Here is a 19333-nt window from a genome sequence, read left to right as displayed (position 1 = left end):
AAAGAGCAAGTATCTATCCTGGCAGAGGGCTGCCTCCCAAACATCTCTGATGCTCAGGTGAAGGCTGCCCTCTCCAAAGCAAAAAATACTGCTTCCATGGGACCAGATGGCGTCCCAGGTTGCATCCTACATGAAGTCCAAGAGGAACTAACCCCTCAAATAAAACAGCTATACAGTCTCAGCCTCACTACAGGATATGTGCCCACAGAATGGCGTACAGCAACAGTGGTCCCACTCCACAAAGGTGGAGCCTCTATGGACCCTGGAAACTATCGCTCCATAACCCTGACTAGCTTAGTCTGCAAGGCTATGGAGAGGATCATCATGGAGCTCATAAACAAAGACATTGGGGACCTACAGACACTGGATCCTACCCAGTTCGGCTTTGTCAAGGGCAGATCCTGCCTTTTGAACCTGGTTGACTTCTTCGAAACAGTCACCAAAGCCATAGATGAAGGGAAAGTAGTCCACACAGCCTATCTGGACCTTGCAAAGGCATTTGACACAATACCCCACTCGGGCATCATAGATAAGCTATCCAGCTTAAATATAAACCCCTATGTCACAAGATGGGTCGCAAACTGGCTCAAAGACAGAACCCACAGAGTGAGAGTTGCTGGAGCCATGTCAGACTTGAAACTGGTCACAAGTGGCATCCCACAGGGTTCTGTCCTGGGGCCACTCTTGTTCGATATATACTTTTCCGAGGTACAGGCAAATGTGGGAGGACTATGGCTCACCAAATTCGCAGACGACTGCAAACTGGGCGCCATAATCAACTCTCCAGCTGACACAAACATCCTTCAAAAAGGTCTCACAGAGACAGATGACTGGTGCCAGCACCATGGTTTAAAGCTAAATGCCAAAAAATGTATAGTCATACCCTTTGGCAAAAACAGTGTGCCCACAAATTACCACATAGGTGGAAACCCATTAAGTACAGAGAAAGTTATTAGGGACCTGAGGACCCAAGTTGATAGCAATCTCTCCTTTGAAAACCACATTGCCAAAGTGGTTAGAAAGACCTTCTACATAGCCCACCTCATCACGAAGGGTTTCACATCTAGATCAAGAGAGGTAATCGTGCCCCTTTATTCATCCCTCATCAGGCCCATCATAGAATACAATGCCCCTTTTGGGATGTACCTTACCCGACACCTGCGGCAATCAGAAAGACCCCAAAAGTATCTCACCAAGAGGATCAAGGGTCTCAAACAGATGCCATATGCTGCTCGGTTAAAAAAACTCCAGCTCTACTCAGTTGCATACCGCCTACTTCGAGGCGATCTATGCCTGACATACAAAGCTATGTCAAATCTAGAATTAATGGACATGCTCCACCTCAGTAAATCTAACTCCCTTAGAGCCACATGCTCGAGGGACTTGAACCTCAGCACAGAAATAAATAGAACTTGCTGGAGGGACAGGTTCATAACCCAGAGGCTCCTTTCGCTCTGGAATAGAATTCCAGTTCATGTGAGGCAGAGCACCTCACTGAATCTCTTCAAGAAGAATCTCGATAGGTGGATGGGGGATCGTAGGTTTGTCCCAGGGATTACTCCCGTGTCACTATTAGACAGAGGCACAGTAAACTAAACCTTAAAAAGGGCACAGTATACTCAAATCAAGGGGTGGTGTAAGCCATACAGAATTGGGCTAGGCTTATAATTGCCCCAGGGCAGATAGCCTAGTATGAACCTATGAACCTATGAACCTATTACCTAGGCTTATTAATCCATGTGCATGATATAAATAAAAGTGCCCCTCCCTAATTATATAGGATTTATAGGCACACTGCCACTAATGTACAAGCTAGTCTCATTGGGGTAACCTATGCACCTCCAGCCTCATGCATTATGTTCTTGCTACAGGTAGCAGGATAGCAATCCTTCTCCCTTGCAAATATTATCACCCCCCCCAAAAAAAATCAGATTTTTCATCTCAAAGAAAGAAAGGAAGTTGATATATTTATTAGTATTATTATTATTATTATTATTATTATTATTATTATTATTACTATTATTATTAAGAAGCCTATACATACATGCATATATACACATACATATTTACTAAGATTATTTAACATACTTAATTGCATTTGGGCATTTGTTTATTAATGTACAAGGACATAGGTAGAATGCATTTAAGATAATTGTACGACTTTGCTATAAGGAAGTTTAAATATAGAGTGTACTTATTTTATGTTTGGTTCTGATGAAGTAAGGACACCCCCTCCCCCCAAAAAAACACATACATATCACCTGCACTGTATAATAGAAAAATCCTACTGGCAGTGGAGTTTCATACAGTGCTTACAAACCTGCTAATCCAACCTTATCTGCAGCATCCCTACACTGTGTTGCCAATGGGAGCTTGCACAGCACCAGATCCCCTCATTACCATAATATGGTAGTAGGCATCAGTCTCTCACCTTGACTAAGGCTAGAAACTCCCTCCTAGACGTAATGCTTACAACAGCACAGTAGTGAACAGTAACTTCTGTAGTTACACTAAACAGTATTATGTAGTATAGCGTGCCTGTCACTACTGCCTTTTGAGCCCTGTCATACTATGTAGTGATTCACTCCATCCAGAGCCAAGGAGTGCGTACACATGCACACACACACATGCACACACACACTCACACACACACACACACACACACACACACACACACACACACACACACACACACACACACACACACACACACACACACACACACACACACACACACACACTGTGGTGCACTGTGTACTCCTATGAACAAGTCAACAAACTGGGATGTGTAGTGTATCTCACTGTGTATAATTGTGAGCCATGTCTATGAATTCTGCATCAGCTCCTAGTAGTGTGACAAACTTAAGGCACACAACACAAATTATACATCTGTGCAGAATGATTTATTTATTTTTATTTTTTATTTTTTGAAACTCTTAGCAAATGCATCTGATATATTACACTGATAAAAAGAAAAAGAGGATCTGTCATTACGCCTTCAGGAACAGCACCCTGAACTGTAGTACCACGCTTAATTAAAACCAAAACTTCTGTACACGCCATCTAAGACACTGATGTGTAAATAAATACAAATATTTCAGCCACACGCATGCATATCACAAAAGCAGACATGGAAGTAAAGTCATTACATCATGTAGGGAAACGTTACTCTCCCACCATAATTTTACAAACCAAAACTGAGACTGTAACACCTCAGGGTGGGCTGTGTAATGTTAAGGAGATATCCACTGACAACACATGGCATATTGTTAAAATTCAGTAAACTAAATTTTTTGCCTACTGAAACTGTAATACAGATATCTAGGAAACCGGACTTACAAGCAGTATAGTATTGATTGAAAAAATGTGCATACAGTGGAAAATATAAATATACCTTACAGAGACTTTGCTAAAGATGTTCCATTGTTTGGCATATAATATATCTTTGTAACTGAGCAAAAATATGAGAACATTCTGCAAAATAGGAGGCTGGGTAACAAGAAGCATATAAATAACACAGAGGCAGCGGTAAACCAGTTCACTCTACAGATGAAGGAGTCCAAATGGCTGCTTTTCCAGAGGTTAGAGGACCCGCTGACTACTTTGTGTTTCAGTGAGTGGCAATTGAAGAACTTGGATACAAACCTTGTTTGTATGTATCTGGTACCAAAGGTAAATAGATTTGTGTGTATGCATGCATATGTGTGTGTGTGTGTGTGTGTGTGTGTGTGTGTGTGTGTGTGTGTGTGTGTGTGTGTGTGTGTGTGTGTGTGTGTCTGTCTATCTATCTTTCTGTCTGTCTATGTGCACTCCAATGGAGTGCAAAGCACAGAGAACTATCTAAAAAAATGATTTAAGACACAGAAGAATTAACCTAGTAAAAAATATATACATCAAATTAAGACCATAGGATCCTGAAAGAGGAATACACTATAAGTGAATTAATGGATTAATGTTGACAAAATTCAAAAGAAAATAGAATTAAAGGCAGTCATATCACATGATCAGAACATGGCCAATCAGCATGACTGTACAGAAGGTTAGTTGGATTCTAAGCTGCATAGATAAATATATCATTAACTTGAGTCTGCCCTATACAGCTTCCCAAAAAAAGGGGAGTTCTGAAGACCATTCTCATCTCTGGAGAACACACCATGGAAAACAAAGAAGAAAATTATGGAGAACATTGGCTCTTGTGTAAAAGAGTGGAGGAGGTCCCCGGTCAAGAATACCAACTGACATGCTTGCACAAGGTCCAGTGTTCTCTGTTATCACTTGTGTTGAAGTCATAATTTTTCAAGAAGAGAAATATGGAATCCTCTAAAATGCACAAAACTCAAATTTCATCTTTTCAGACTAGCAAGCAGTAGACAGTCCCATGTACTTCATGCTGGCACTAACTGTCATGAACACTACCTTTAATTCACTTGTCTCATTAAGAGAACTGACTGGTATGGCATAACTTAAGCGAGACTTTATCCGATTGGTTGTAAGCTAGAGACAATATATCATTGCAAGCCCCTAAACTCCTTTTTGACAGATTAATTAGCAAGTTTGAATGTTTTGTCAGCATAAATCCCATCAGATAGCTACAGCATTTTCTCAGTTCTGTTTGTAAGGGAGGGTTTCCATCCCTTTAACCCTCCTACAGCTATCCATTTTTCTCTCTTCAGATGGAGAATATAGCGTTAAGGGAGAGGCAGTCCCACTGACAGATAGGATTAACCATAAAACATACTGTCTCCAGAATGTGTAATAATGTTAAGGCAGTAGCTGTTACATTGTTTACTACTGAAATTTCATAGTACCTTTGATAGAATGGCATGTGTTCAAAAGGCACTTTTCCAAAGGGTAAAATGTTGAACCAGACTACATCGAATACACAATACCGAATGTGCAGTGTAATTCAATAGTCTGAGTTCACTATTGTGAGTGGAGATCATGATGCAGTGATAAACAGGGAGTTTACCCATTTCCTCACTGTAGTGTGATCTCGAAAGTGATATATGTAATTTGCAGGGGGTGGAGGGGTGCAGCCCCCCACTGGTGGGTGCAGGGGGCTTACCCCCTGCAAACTAGTAAAAGACATGTGCCATTGACTGGAGAGTGTAAGTGGTACATTGCGCTGCATAGCTTGGGTGACTGATATCACCTACTGCTATGTCGAATACATCGAACTATGGGTGTCAATGTATTCAGTTTCAACGTGTATGCCTGATCAGCATTACTGATTTCCACATTTTTGGTCGACATTGTGACTGGTCAATGAATATAATGACACCAAACTACCAAACACACTTTTTACTACTTTTTCTATGTTTCTGCAGGGGCAAGCCCCGCTGCACCCCCCATGTGGGGGACTCCACCCACACAGCCCCCATAAATTAAATATACCAACTCCAAGATTGCAATGCAGTGGGAAAAAGTAAATTTCCTAACCCCACTGTATCAAGCCCCCCTGCATAAACATAGTAAAAAGTGTGTTTGGTAATTTGGTGTCATTATATGTTATTATATGTGGAGGGAATGTTATTTTCATGTGATTTATACTGTTAGATGTTATGAAATTCAATGTTATGGGTTTTAGATGTTCTGATCTCAATGTTATGAAATTAGATGTTATGGGTTTTAGATGTTTCAAAGGGGAACTATATATATATATATATATATATATATATATATATATATATATATATATACACACACACACACACACACACACACACACACACACACACACACACGTGCGCGTTTAAGACAGCTAGTTGAATGACAGACTTTGATATCTGTTTGGTCAACACCATTTCGTCAGCTTAAACAGATGGTCAACAGGTGTTCGAGATCAACAGTTCCTGGGTAGGAAAATATTCCCTTTCCTGGGCATTGTGTCAAATCAGAGTTAATATATATAATTACCAGGGTGTGTGTGGGGGTTGCACAATGTATTGCTATTTGCTGAAATCAGTGTAAAACTAGTTTTGCTATGAGGTGTGTGTGTGTGTGTGTGTGTGTGTGTGTGTGTGTGTGTGTGTGTGTGTGTGTGTGTGTTGCAGTGTAGTATTAACAAGATGGCTATAATTTATTTCACTGTTTAGCACAAACAGCAGTATTGCCATTATGCTTGTGTGTGGGAGGGGGGTGGTTGCAGTGTATATATGAGTAATAAGATGGCCATATTTTCATTCACTTACCATCACAAACGTAGACCTTAACATATGATATCCTTGTTGGTCTGGCAGGGAAGAAGATGTCTGTGAAAGCAAGTGTTCATTGCCACTGTAGTGCAGGGAGTAGTTTTTCCTTTTCACAGTGCTTTGGTTGGGTTTTTTGCTGTGCTTTTTTCTTTTTGGAGTCTGCATGTCCTCCCCATCTGTCTGTGCATCTATCCTTGTTCTCTGGCTTCTTCCAGCACCACAAAAACATGCAGCAGGTGAAATGGAATTCCTCCAGTTTTACTGAAGATGAATGTACAGTGCAATAATGCAGGGCACATGCCAGCAGTAAAAAACAAATTCATTTTACAAGTAATCATATTTTAAAAGTAAGGCATAAAATACATAATAGAACATTCAAACACTCACGTTTCGAAGAGACTGGTGCCCCCCCACACCCCAGACTGTATAAACGGATTTTGATACTGTCTTAGTGGTGTCCACTATCCTCAACCCCAAACATTCTAAAATCAGCCCTGTTCAGAGGTATGCACAGAAGGTTGCTGTAGGTTTTGTGAGGGGCTGGGGATGGTGTGGTCATTATTACTTGAATTTTCATTGCAATCAAACCATAGAGGTCTGCACATGAGGACATTATAGCTTGTGTTGGGGCTGGAGACAGTATGGTCATTGTTTATTTTACTTTTTTAACAGACCTTGGAGGTATGCAGTGAAGGGTACTATTGCTTGTATTGGTGCAGTGTACAGTCTAGGAGCAACAAAATATAATACATAACAGTAATAATTATTTTTACTTTTCCTGACAGTCACACTTCAGGCACATATACAGTTGGCTGCCTTTGGGGGGGGGGGTACATTATGTATATGTATGACAGCAGTCACTTGAAATACATGACTGTGACCATTTGAACCTCTGCTTTCATCCCAGTTGGACACCAGAGGTAGCACAGGCAGTAACTGTCTTTTTATTGGTGGTGGTAGGGCGGGGGTGGTAAGGGACACAATGCTCCCAAATGAGATTTTTGTATCTTTACAACATTTGCCTTGTTTAGTTTATTATGAGCTACTATTTTGTCAGCTTTGAATATCCTAGAATTCCTTGCAAATACCCAAGACACCTTCACCTCGATTGAAACCTGGCTCACTGATGATCAATTAATATTAAACCCAGAAGAACAAAGATTCTACTTTTCCTTCAAAAAAAAAAAAAAAAGATTCATCTTAAATCCTCTTTCTCTATTACCTCACTTAACAATACTACCATCACACCTGAACCCTATACTAAATTACTTGGTGTAACTATCGATGATGAACTAAAGTTCGACATACATATCAATCAATGTATAAAGAAAACTAACCAAAAACATGGACTTCTGTACCATAGTCATAAACTAAACTACTCTTACCCTCCACCAAACCCTCCCTCGCTGTATCTCACCTCTTACCCTGTCTTCTATATGCAGCTCCAGTGCTCACTAACCTTCAGTCATCTCTCTTCTCCAAACTAGAACAAACCTACCACAAAATAGCTAGATTTGCCTCCAACCGACCATATAAATCATACCACTGCCATGCTCTTAAGTCTATACTCTGGCCTAAATTCCAAAAACAACTTCCTCCACAATTACCATTACAAGCTCTATACTCTAGAACCCTACTTCCTGTCCCTCCATCTCAAACCTAGTATCACTCTGTAACCCCCATCGCCAGCTTCGCACACCTGACAAAAATATTCCCAACATCTACAAACCCAATAAAAATATTGGCAAATCCCTTTAAAAATTCTCTGTTGCTTATACCTGGAATGCCCTCCCCGATAATATAAGAATTATCTCCCATAAAGCCCAATTCAAACTCTAACTTAAAAACTACCTACTAAAGACCTGGTCCTGTCCTTGTCAAACTCCTACTTCACATCTTACTGCTGTCCTGTTAATTCTATCTCCTGACTCTCTGCATACATCATATTTTTCTGTTCGTCTCTCTAATATATCTATTACTGTAGACCTATAACCCGATTCTTGTAAATACCGCTGTACATAGTCTTATTGCTGAAACCTGTATATATTTCTGCATTTGAACTTTTTATTACTCTTCTGTAGTAACACTATGGAACTTGTACACAGCTCTGTAAAATTGTGATTTCTTATTTTCTATGTATAACACCTTCATATTTTTACATAAATATATCTCTGTTTTTATATTGTGAAATGTATCTGGAGCTTTTCCCCTCAGGTCTTCACTGAAAATGGGCCCCTGGCTCAGTTGGACCAACCCGGTTAATAAATGACAATAAATTAATAAAATAAATAAATATTATGCCTTGGGCATGACTTATGTCTTTCCTGCAAGAAAAAAGAAGACTGTCATCATTGGATTAAAAAGGTTGGGAAAATTGTCTAAAATGCACCTCAGAGCATCTTTAGACCTATGGCTTCTGGGAACCTCAGCTTACCTGAGTTACTTCCTGAGCTGTTACAACTATGCTGTCTTGTACAGGTAAGGTGAGTTGAATGGGTGCAAAGAAAACTAAAGGTGAACAGCAACATTTAATGTATTTCCGTAAAAATATTTCTGCTCTAGCCCTCACTGGACGAAAAGATTGCGTAAATAAAAAAAAATAAAAAATTAGAATGCAATTAAGAATATGCAGAAATACATGGCTTCTTGAAAAAGCTGATGAGTAAGGCAAAATGTGAGAAAAGGAAGAAAAGCAGTAATGTGCATGGTGTGGGGATGATGGCAGAAAACAGGGCATCACTGGAGGAAGTATGTGTGTGTGTGTGTGTGTGTGTGTGTGTGTGTGTGTGTGTGTGTGTGTGTGTGTGTGTGTGTGTGTGTGTGTGTGTGTGTGTGTGTGTGTGTGTGTGTGTGTGAGTAGGGGGATTATATAGTCGGTAGTGCAGAGAACACCATTTCATCCTAGTCCATCCATGCACATAGAGTTTTTGTAATGTATCATTGTTGCAACTAAATGTAATTCATTGTGAATGTCCCACCATGAGATATGCCAACATAGTGTGGTGCACTAGCCTGTCATAACGTAAGAGCATTTTAGCTACATTTTAGTCTTTGCATACTATTCCTAAAACTCTGTAGCATGAACATAAAAGTTGCTTAGGAGGCATGGCACTGTGAGAGTGATACTTAGACTGAAAGTGTCCATGAGTCTCCAACTTGAAATTTGCTGTTGGCCCCAAAATGCTAATGCTGGGTCTGCCTAAACCTCTACTCCCCCTCCCTAATCCTAAAGTCACAGATAAATGCCTAAGTTTAAAACTCCAAGACCATCTACCTAAGTGTAAATTTCCTTGATCACTCCCTAACCCTAAAATTCTTTTTCCACCCCCTAAACCTAAAACTCCAACCCCTCCAATTCTAAATTCCCTAAAAACTTCCTAACCCAAAATTCCTTTCCTGCTTTCTAATCCTAAAGCTCTAAAGTCCTCCCTAAACCTAAATTCACTGTTCACTCCCTAACCCTCCCTAATTCTAAACCCATTCCTGCTCCCTAATCTTACATCCAACTCCCACTGCCTGATCTGAAATCCCTTCTCTTGTCCCTCCCAACAGCTGCTTCCCAAATTCATATTTGATTTTAAGCATGAACACCACTTCCTCCCCAGAACTTAAGCAGCAGCCTACTCGAGCTACTCTACTACAAGATGATCGAGTCAGTGGCTTCAAAATAGTGGGTTTTGAGCTCTTTAGACTCAAGCACTTGTATATGGATTTACTTACCTTTATTGAATGGCACTAATATTGATCTGAATAATATCGACACTAAATGATCGGCATTATGCACATTGATACACTACTAAACATGTGCCAAACATCAATCACAGTGCATGCAAAAACCTTAAAACAAAATTAAAATGAAATATCCTTTTTGCAGGGGGGCAAACCACCCATAGCTCACCACTCCCCTACTAATTATGTATTCTAACTCCAAGAATGCACCATTGTCGGGGAAAGGGCAAATTACCCAACCCCGATAATCATCCGATCTACTTTTGTTGACATGTGTCAACCATCAATTTAGTCGACCAAATTGTGTCAGCTTAACAGATGTTGATAATAGTGCTGTTTTATTTGTGTGTGTGTGTGTGTGTGTGTGTGTGTGTGTGTGTGTGTGTGTGTGTGTGTGTGTGTGTGTGTGTGTGTGTGTGTGTGTGTGTATGTGCCACAAGTTATACAACTCAGGTAAATGTTGGCTAGGGTTCTTGCTTCATAGTTTTATCATATTGAGCTCATTCCTGAAATAAGCGTGTTGTCTATACGGAGTTTGCATGCTTTCCTCAGATCGGATTACTTTATCAGATATTCCAGTTTTCTCTCACCTTCCAAAATATACTAGTTTGTTTCTCTAAACTGTCCATGCATATTACATTTTATATTTACTCTCATGGCCACTTACATTACTAAAAAAGTACACACTGGATTGGTCCTGTTATCAGCTTAACAAATTGCTAAATTAATTTGAAATAAGAAGGGGAATGTGGATAACACATGAGACATGAAATGCCTTACAGGGAGAACCAAGGAGCCTTCTCTATCCAAAAAGAAGACATCAGCACTTATTAAGGATTACAGAATAAGGGATAATATTAAAATGATGACATTTCAGAAGATTTGAAAAATCAATAATTGAGTTAAGAGGGTGCAGGATGAGGTGCATTTCACAAGGAGAACAGGGTCTGAAGCATCCAGCATGAACTGGTAGATTGTTGTGGAATTCTGGAGGTAAAAAATCAAGAGGAAAACAGACTTTTAAGATTAAGAAAACATAACGAACTTACAGGCTCAATGCTAAATCTATATAGAGCATGCATTTTTACATGCCATTGGTGTCATATTTTGCATGTATCTTTATTTCCTCAGATGGGACCATTGAACAGAAATAAGGCGACCTGAATAGAAATTACTAGAAATAATCATGTAGTCATGTTTTGTATTAATATTTCATTCTTTTTCTTGTTCATTTCATTGCAGGTACTTCTTGTGGAAAAGGTTGGAAGGAGAACACTTTTATTAGTGGGACAGATGGCCATGGTGATATGTACACTTCTGCTCACCGTCACAACTTCACAATATGTAAGTAATTTTGTTAGACTTACAGCAATACCCCGTGTAAATAATAATGAATAATATCGAGTTTCATAGGGTAGCTGGTATCTAAACACAAGTGGAGATGCATAATGTAATGAAGGTGGCGTACTTCCCTTATTTTCTGCTCTGTACCACACTTATTGGCTACTTTAGTACAAAGATAAGGTGATACATTTTTGCCAGTAAAGTCTCTTTGTTCATTTTTATGTAACATATGCTCTGAAAGAAAAATCTGTGTGTTACCTCTACTAAATGCACTTGAGTCATTTCAGATTATCTAGTGAAAGGGAAGCACACTTACTGTGAAAGACTGCATATACATCTGCTATAAATAAATGTACTTATTTCTTTGTTTCTTAACTGGGAAGGTGGATGGATATAAGACCCTTTTCAAACACTACCTAAGCCAGCTGCTAAATGCATCACAAACAACAAACATTTACATATATACATGAACAATGAAAAACAGAAATGCATCTAAACAAGTAACATGAATGTACCAATCAGAAGTTTACAAGTTGAAGGTCACTTTTTATATTGCACACAAAGATGAGATGAAATTCTGAATACATGGGCACAAAGTGATTCTAAGTATGCAGGATGACCAGGTCAAGATAGTAAAGCTGTTAGTGTAGTAATGTAGAAAGAGCTGAGGTATAAAAAAATAGAAAGCTGAAACAATGCACACAGATTAGGCAAAAGTAGTCATTATGGTAATATAGAGAGATTATGCAATAAAGCCTGTGAGTTATAAATTATTTAGACTGTGCAGATAGATGAGAAACAAGAAAACATGCTAATCTGTGCCTCTTAAACATGCACATTTATTGTCTAATTTTAATTTTTCTTGAATCGTTGGAGGACATTATGATGTAATAACATCACTGAGCATGTGAATGGATAATGAATAAAATATTCCACCCAAAGCATGCAGTATTACCCAATACAATTAACTTTGCAAGAGAAAAGTAGAGATTGCATATGACATAAAATGCACTGAAGAATGTAACCTACAAAAATAGTGAAATAAATTGGGTATGTGATTATGAACAGGTAATCCTCTCCTAGCCTGGCTAAAACAGTCAATAATATAAATTTAAGGAATATATAAATAAATCATAAGCTCAGAACACAAAAGTCATGTTTTACTTTGCAAAATTATTGATTAACAAAAAGGGTACAAATTACAACTTGAGTCCTGGAAAAGTCTAATACCTGACAATAAACTCAAGTCACTTGCCCTGGATCAGTGTTACTGTGATGAATCAACTAAGCTAGCAATCCAAACTAAGTTCCTGGAATTGTTCTGTGTTTCATTGTTCTGGGAATGTTTTGCATTTTGTTGTTCTGAGAATGTTCTGCATTTCATTGTTCTGGGAATGTTCCGCGTTTTATTGTAGCACTCAGTAGACTGTGGTCTTTGAGATCCACAAAAGTACAAAAAATAAACAACTTAGAGGGACTGAATACATAAAACCTTACAGATGACATGCTGCGCAAAGTACCTTCTAGACCAGGTACCAGTTTCCAAAACATATTAAGTAATGTTAGCCTGAAATAATGGGTGGGAGGCCCAAAAATAGGGACTTGTTTTAAGTTAGTATTGCTCTTATAAACCTAGAAAGTTGCTAGAATAACAGGATTTGTGTTAGCGTGTGTTTCTGAAGGATATGAAGTCCAAAATTCAAATGCGTGTCATTATGTGGAGACTTGAAGCCTCAGTAATTTGAAAGAAAAATACAAACATTTTATGAGGCACAAATATGAGGCAAAAAATCTGGGCATTCTGCAAAAATCTGGACAGATGATAGGTATTTAAGTGTACCTGACCCTACACCATAACTCTTCTTCAACACCACCTATTTCCTCCTCTTCTTGGGGTGCTAGAGCCCTGAGTAATTCCTTGAACTGCTGTACTTTCTCTCCAGTCAACTTCCAGGTCTTCATCCTGGTCTCTGTTGACCTTAGAGCCTTCTCTGACCACTGCTTGCAGCTGATTGTGGCAACTACTGGTTTATGCTGTGAACTGACTCTTTCACTGGGGATGACTTTGCAATCATGGATTCTACCCCAGTGCCTTTTCCTTACTAGGAGGAAGTCTACCTGAGTTGCATGTTGGCTACTCTTGTATGTGATCTTGTGACTGTCTCTCTTTCTGAACCATGTGTTGGCTACTATCAAGCCATTTGCCAGACAGAAGTCTAGAATGGCTTCTCCTTCTTTATTCCTATTGCTCCACCCATGTGGACCCAGGCAGTCCTCATATCCGGTTCTGTCTGTCCCGGTATGTGCATTTAAGTCACCCATTATCAACACCAATTCATGTTGTCCTGCTTTATCTAGTAGGTCCTGCAACTGCTGACTGAATGCACTCTTTTCCTCACTATCACAACCCTGCTGTGGGGCATAGGCTGAGATTATGAATACTGTCCTATCATTACAATGGAGTCTGTTTGCTATGAGTCTGTAATTAATTCTGCTGATATCCCTGACTGACTTCTGAAGCCTCTGTCTCACCACAATTCCTACACCATTTCTAGCCTGTCCACTATCTGAGTAGAAGAATCTGGATCCCAAGCCAAGTGGCTTTGTTGCACTGCCCTTCCATCTCATCTCTTGGATACATAGGATGTCCAGCCTCCTCTGTATCATCATGTCATCCACTTCTAAGCTGCGTCCTGTCAGTGAACCTACATTAAGCGTAGCAATTCTTAGTTCATGTTTGGCAGGTTGGTTGGTTTTATGTCCAGCTTTCACTCAGCAGAGCTATCCCAGGTAACCCAGGCTGGGCAACTAGACACCGGTCAGCCAGTAGCCTATTGACCCAGGGCTGCTGGGCCTTTATGGCGGGCACACACTGGCCAGTAGGGGCACATATACCCCTCCCACCGTTAGCATGGGTCCCTGGCGTGGGTCAGAGAGTAGGCTGGGGTTATGTGGTTGAGCCAGGTATGGAAATAAGGTACATAAGGAAAGCTGGTGGTGGAATGCAAAAGTGCAGGAAATAATCAAAAGAAAGAAGGAGTGCAGGAAGAAGTGGGAGATTGAAAAGACTGACCAAGCTAGGAAGGACTACTGGTTGGCTAACAAAGAAACTAAGAAAGAAGTTGCAATAGCAAAGAATAGGGCATCAGAGGCACTCTATCAGCTTCTGGAAAGTGACTCAGTAAGGGGCACAAAGAAACTATACCAGGTTGCAAGGCAAAGACAGAAAGATAAAGAAGATAGTCAGACACCCTTCATAAGGGATTCCAGCAACAACCTGCTTACCAGCCCACAGGACATCAAAGGCAGATGGAAGGAATATTTCCAGCAGCTTCTGAATGAAGAAAACCCCACAGAAGTGGTACTGCCCCAGAAACAGCCTACAATGAGAGTAGAAGAGGAGCCCACCTTAGAAGAAGTAAGAGCAGCACTAAGGAAAATGAAGTCATGGAAAGCAGCAGGCTCAGATGAGGTCATAGCAGATATGATAAAGATACTGGGTGAGATAGAGGAGAAATGGCCCCTGAGGGTACTCGTAGCAGTGTGGAGACACAGGCATATCCCAGATGACTGGAGAATAAGCATTCTTGTGCAAGTGTACAAAAACAGAGGGGACATCCACAACTTTGGGCAGTACAGAGGTACCAAACTCATGTCACATTGCATGACAGTACTGGAGAGGGTGATTGATAAACAGATACGCAGAATAATAGAAAGTAAGGTGGGAGAGAGAAGTTCGGATTCAGATCAGGATGCAGCACAACTGAACCGATGTTTGCAGTGAGACAGATAGTTGAGAAGAAGTTAGAGATGAGGAGAGAGTCAAACTGGGCTTTCCTAGACTTGGAGAAAGCATATGACAAGGTCCCAAGAAAGCTGATCTGGGCAGTACTGCGGTGGTTTGAAGTCCCAGAAACATTGGTAGAATTAGTACAGGCTATGTACAAGGACCCAGTGACTCAGGTACGAACAGTGTTTGGCCTCACTGAGGGGTTCCCAGTGGGAGTGGGTGTACACCAGGGTTCAGCGCTGAGCCCACTGCTGTTCATACTGGTAATGGACTACATCAGCAAACAGGTTGGAGGGTCTGAGCAACAAAGCTGCTGTATGCAGATGATGTGGCAGTACAGGCAGACTCTGATCTAGAACTTCAGCAAAGGATAGGAGAATGGAATGCAAATCTGAAGGCACATGGGATGAAACTAAGCACAGATAAGACAGTGGTAATGGCAGCAGATTGGGGAAATCAGAAGAAGCTGAGAATAGAGATAGATGGGAAGATAGTGGAACAGGTAAACAGCTTCAAGTATCTGGGAGGGTGGTTGAGGAGAAGGGTAGTCTGAATGAAGAGGTCAAAGCTAGAATCAGAGGGGTTGCAGCCAACTGGCATAGAGTATCAGGTGTAGTATATGACAGAAGAATGCCAAAGAAGCTGAAAAGTAAGGTGTACAAGACAGTGGTGTGACCAGTACTACTGTATGGTACAGAAACCTGGGCAGTAAAGGCAGAACAGTTGAAGAAGTTAGAGGTGATGGAAATGAAGTGCCTGAGAAAGGTGGTAGGATGCACACTGTGGGACAGGTGAAGAAATGAGGACAAAAGAGCAGAAGCCAAAGTAGCTCCAATTGCAGAAAAGATCAAAGAAAACAGATTACGATGGTATGGGCACATGTGTAGAAAAGCAGAAGACAATCTGGTGAGGGAGATTTGGGACAGACAGGAAGAAGGTAAGAGGAAGCGAGGGCATCCAGCAAAGAGGTGGATGGATTGTGTGAAAGAAGATCTGAGACAGTCAGGCATGAGTGTTGAAGAAGGCAGGAGAGTGGCACTGAATTGAGAGAGTTGGCGACAGTTAATACGATACCCCGACCCCATGTAAAAGGGAATGATGATGATGATGATGACCCTACACCATAACTATGATTACTGTTCCAGTTTATACAAATGTGCACAGTTCTCACAGATTGTGTGTGTATTGTAGCAGTAAGTGGTTGTCTGTCTACATAAGGTAGTTACTACATTCTTTCAAGGTGTAAGTGATAATGGGCTGTTAACATGCAGAGAAATTGTTTAGTGTTAAGCCCATTGTAATTGGAATTCAGATGCCTGCTCAATGCATGAATAGATTAATACAAATTGTATATCATATGATGTAATCCACAGAGATAAGGTTCACGCAGAGTAGTTTGTGGAAGGGGGTATGTACAGATTATGCAGTGTAAGTGAATACACGCAGTGCATGGGGGCTACACCAGGAGTCCAGGACAGTTCATACTGCTCAACCATCCAGATTTTTGCAGAATGTTCAAAATGTTGCCTCATATTCTTGGTCTGTTCTTCTTAAACTTATGTTTTTCTGGCAAATCACTGAGGGTTGAAATCACTAAATAATTATGTACATTTGACTTTCAGACTTCATATCCTTCAGAAAATGCATGCTAACACAATTCATGTTATTTTAACAACTTTCTAAGTTTATAAGAGCAATATTTAAACTATATCCCTATTTTTGGGCCTTTGCCCCCCCCCCCCCATTATTTAAGGCTTTGTCCAGATTTCTTATGTTAAGAGTTTGAGAGGTATGAGAAAGTTATCCATGGCACAGTTAGTAGTATAAGACAAGCAGGCTTTACAACAAAATCCCAGAAAATAGAATTACCAGAAAACCAAAATATCAGGGATATCAGAGTAGAGTGTATAAGAACTAGCAGCAGAAACCTCAACAATAAATAAATTAATTCATGCCAACAGAGCAGAATACTAACACACACAGTACTGGGATACCAGGGCTCTACAACAGCAATCAGAATATCAGGTGGCATCGTAAAAAGTAATAGAGCCAAAAAATACAATAATAGAAAGAGTGTATTAGGTCAGAGCCATATGAAGGGTGAGGTGAAGGAGGTGGTTGCCTTAGATGCAAGCTGTTAAGGGTACAATCATAGCCATGTAAACAGTTCGGAGCACACTCATGGCTGTTTAAATGAATGAGAATCATTATTTTTTATAACTGTAGAAAATAGCTGTTTGCTTACAGTTTGCCAAGGTTCTTTCCTACAAGAAGGTATTACGTAATTCATGAAATACACAATAGCTCCCTGTTTAAGCTGAAAACTATTTAATTTTTTTTTTTTGGTTGTTGTTGCTGTTGTTTGGTCCCAACTCTGAATGAAACAGATATTTATTTTTTGTTCCACAATAGTTTTATTAATGAGGCATTAGCAACTTATAACAGCTTCATGCTTAGGCTAAAGGATTTTCACTCACTCTGGGATATGTTTTTTTAATACCCTCCACTCTGGAGGCTATCCTCAGTTGGGTTGGAGGAAGTCAACAACTGGAGGTATTGCTCAGGTTGTCACTTGACCTCACTACAGTTAGTTCTGTTTCAGACACTGACCAGTACGATGGTGTATGTCACAGTAGAAAAACTGACAAGTGAACATGGATGCAACAGCTAGGAGAAAAATGCACTATGGGGGACTATAATAAGCTGGGACGCTGCAGTAATAAGAGATGTGCAATGCAGAAAGACAAGCTGGCTCAAGGCCACAGTAAGCAGAAAAAAATGCATGTGAGTGTTATATTACACAAACCAGTGTAACACTGCACACAGTCTTATGTAAAAGTAATACAACTGTAGAGATAATTACAAGGATATCAGCAGATGTCCCACTGACATAAAAACAAGCTCAAGTAACACTACAGTACTGTATAATGTAGGTGTTCAAATATAACGTAGTATGTGGAAATGTACAGCATATTACAGTATGTTACAGTATAACACAGCAAAAAACAACTGTTATAATTGGTAGGCTGAGGGGCCCCAAAGTTCACTAATTTACTACAAGCCCTCCTAAGGCACCTCTGGAAGTAATCCTGCTTATGTGGGGGGCTGCAGCCCCCACAACCCCTGTTAATTATATATACCAACTCTGAGATCACACTACAGTGGGCAAAGGGCAGGTTTCTGTGGGCAAAGGGCAGGTTTACTTACCCTCCGTTTCAGGTAAGTGTGTACTAGTTCCGTTCCCTTGATGTTGGCCAACTGTGATTTTTCAATATAATTTTTTACAATAATTTGGCCTTTCAAGGGATGGAACTTTTGCTGGTATTCAGTCGCTAAACATAGACTTGCTCCAGCAGTGATTATTAATATTATACTTTGGCCCAATGCTTTATTTTTATTTTTGTGTTATTTTAAGAGCCTACATTTCATAACTTTTATGAATATGTAATGCTGAAAAATGGTTCCTAAACTACTGTCATGAAAATTATTTTATTGTGCACTGATAAAAAATAATCTAAAAGAAAAAATAATACAAATATCTTTAACTGCAGTTTCAAACTTAGTTTGATGCATTTTTAGCTAACAGAAGTTTGCAGTACAAATGACTTTAATACAACAAACTTTGTAATGGTGAGCTTAAGGTTAATTTTATTAATGTTTTCAATGTCCAGTTTTAAAATAATTGCTGTGTGATATCAATTAATTTTATTTACTTATACATTTTAAGGCAAGTTGGAAGCATTACAGTGAATAAAACATTACATTTAAATGGATGCACCTAATGCAGTCACAGTATTGGTATGAAACATTTCCTTCAAGGCAACATATTCATAATGGAAAAATAAAACCAAACTCTGAGTCCGAATAAGTATTTATGATGAATATACATTATATGAGGCCATTCCACATTGTCACCGATAATAGCATATTTTTTATAAAAGATTTCCAAGTTTATTTAAGTTATGTGGGTATACAAAATCAGAAGTTGTAAGAAGATTATTATAGATCGATTTGCTTTTAGACTGTGTTCAATTATGTGGTATGGCATAACATAGGAGATCATCCTAGGAAGGAGGCTATGTCAAAACATGCCTCCTTTTTATTTCTTTGATGGACACTGTGCATACCTCTTCAGTATTGCGCATTCAGAGCTTAAACAGATGCCTTCTCTGTCTGAAGAGAACAAGCAATTCATAATTTTAGTCACTGAAATTATTATACTAAACTGGCATGTCTTATAGGTTCATAGGTTCATAGGTTCATACTAGGCTATCTG

The 19333-nt window shown here is 39.7% G+C and overlaps 1 protein-coding gene across 3 annotated transcripts in view; it reads left to right on the top strand.

The window, feature by feature from the left end:
- The window catches only part of LOC122808685 (solute carrier family 2, facilitated glucose transporter member 1-like), a 621069-nt gene that overhangs the window by 468642 nt on the left and 133094 nt on the right, over positions 1-19333 (top strand). For all 3 annotated transcript variants that reach the window (XM_044079667.1, XM_044079668.1, XM_044079666.1), the window contains one exon: positions 11166-11267. In XM_044079667.1, the coding sequence (XP_043935602.1) occupies positions 11166-11267 (102 nt within the window). The remainder of the gene's footprint in view (positions 1-11165; positions 11268-19333) is intronic.

The sequence above is a fragment of the Protopterus annectens genome, chromosome 8.part0 (assembly GCF_019279795.1).
Source record: "Protopterus annectens isolate FY-2018-M chromosome 8.part0, PAN1.0, whole genome shotgun sequence".
Lineage (NCBI taxonomy): Eukaryota > Metazoa > Chordata > Ceratodontiformes > Protopteridae > Protopterus > Protopterus annectens.
This window is presented reverse-complemented; position numbering and strand designations above follow the sequence as displayed.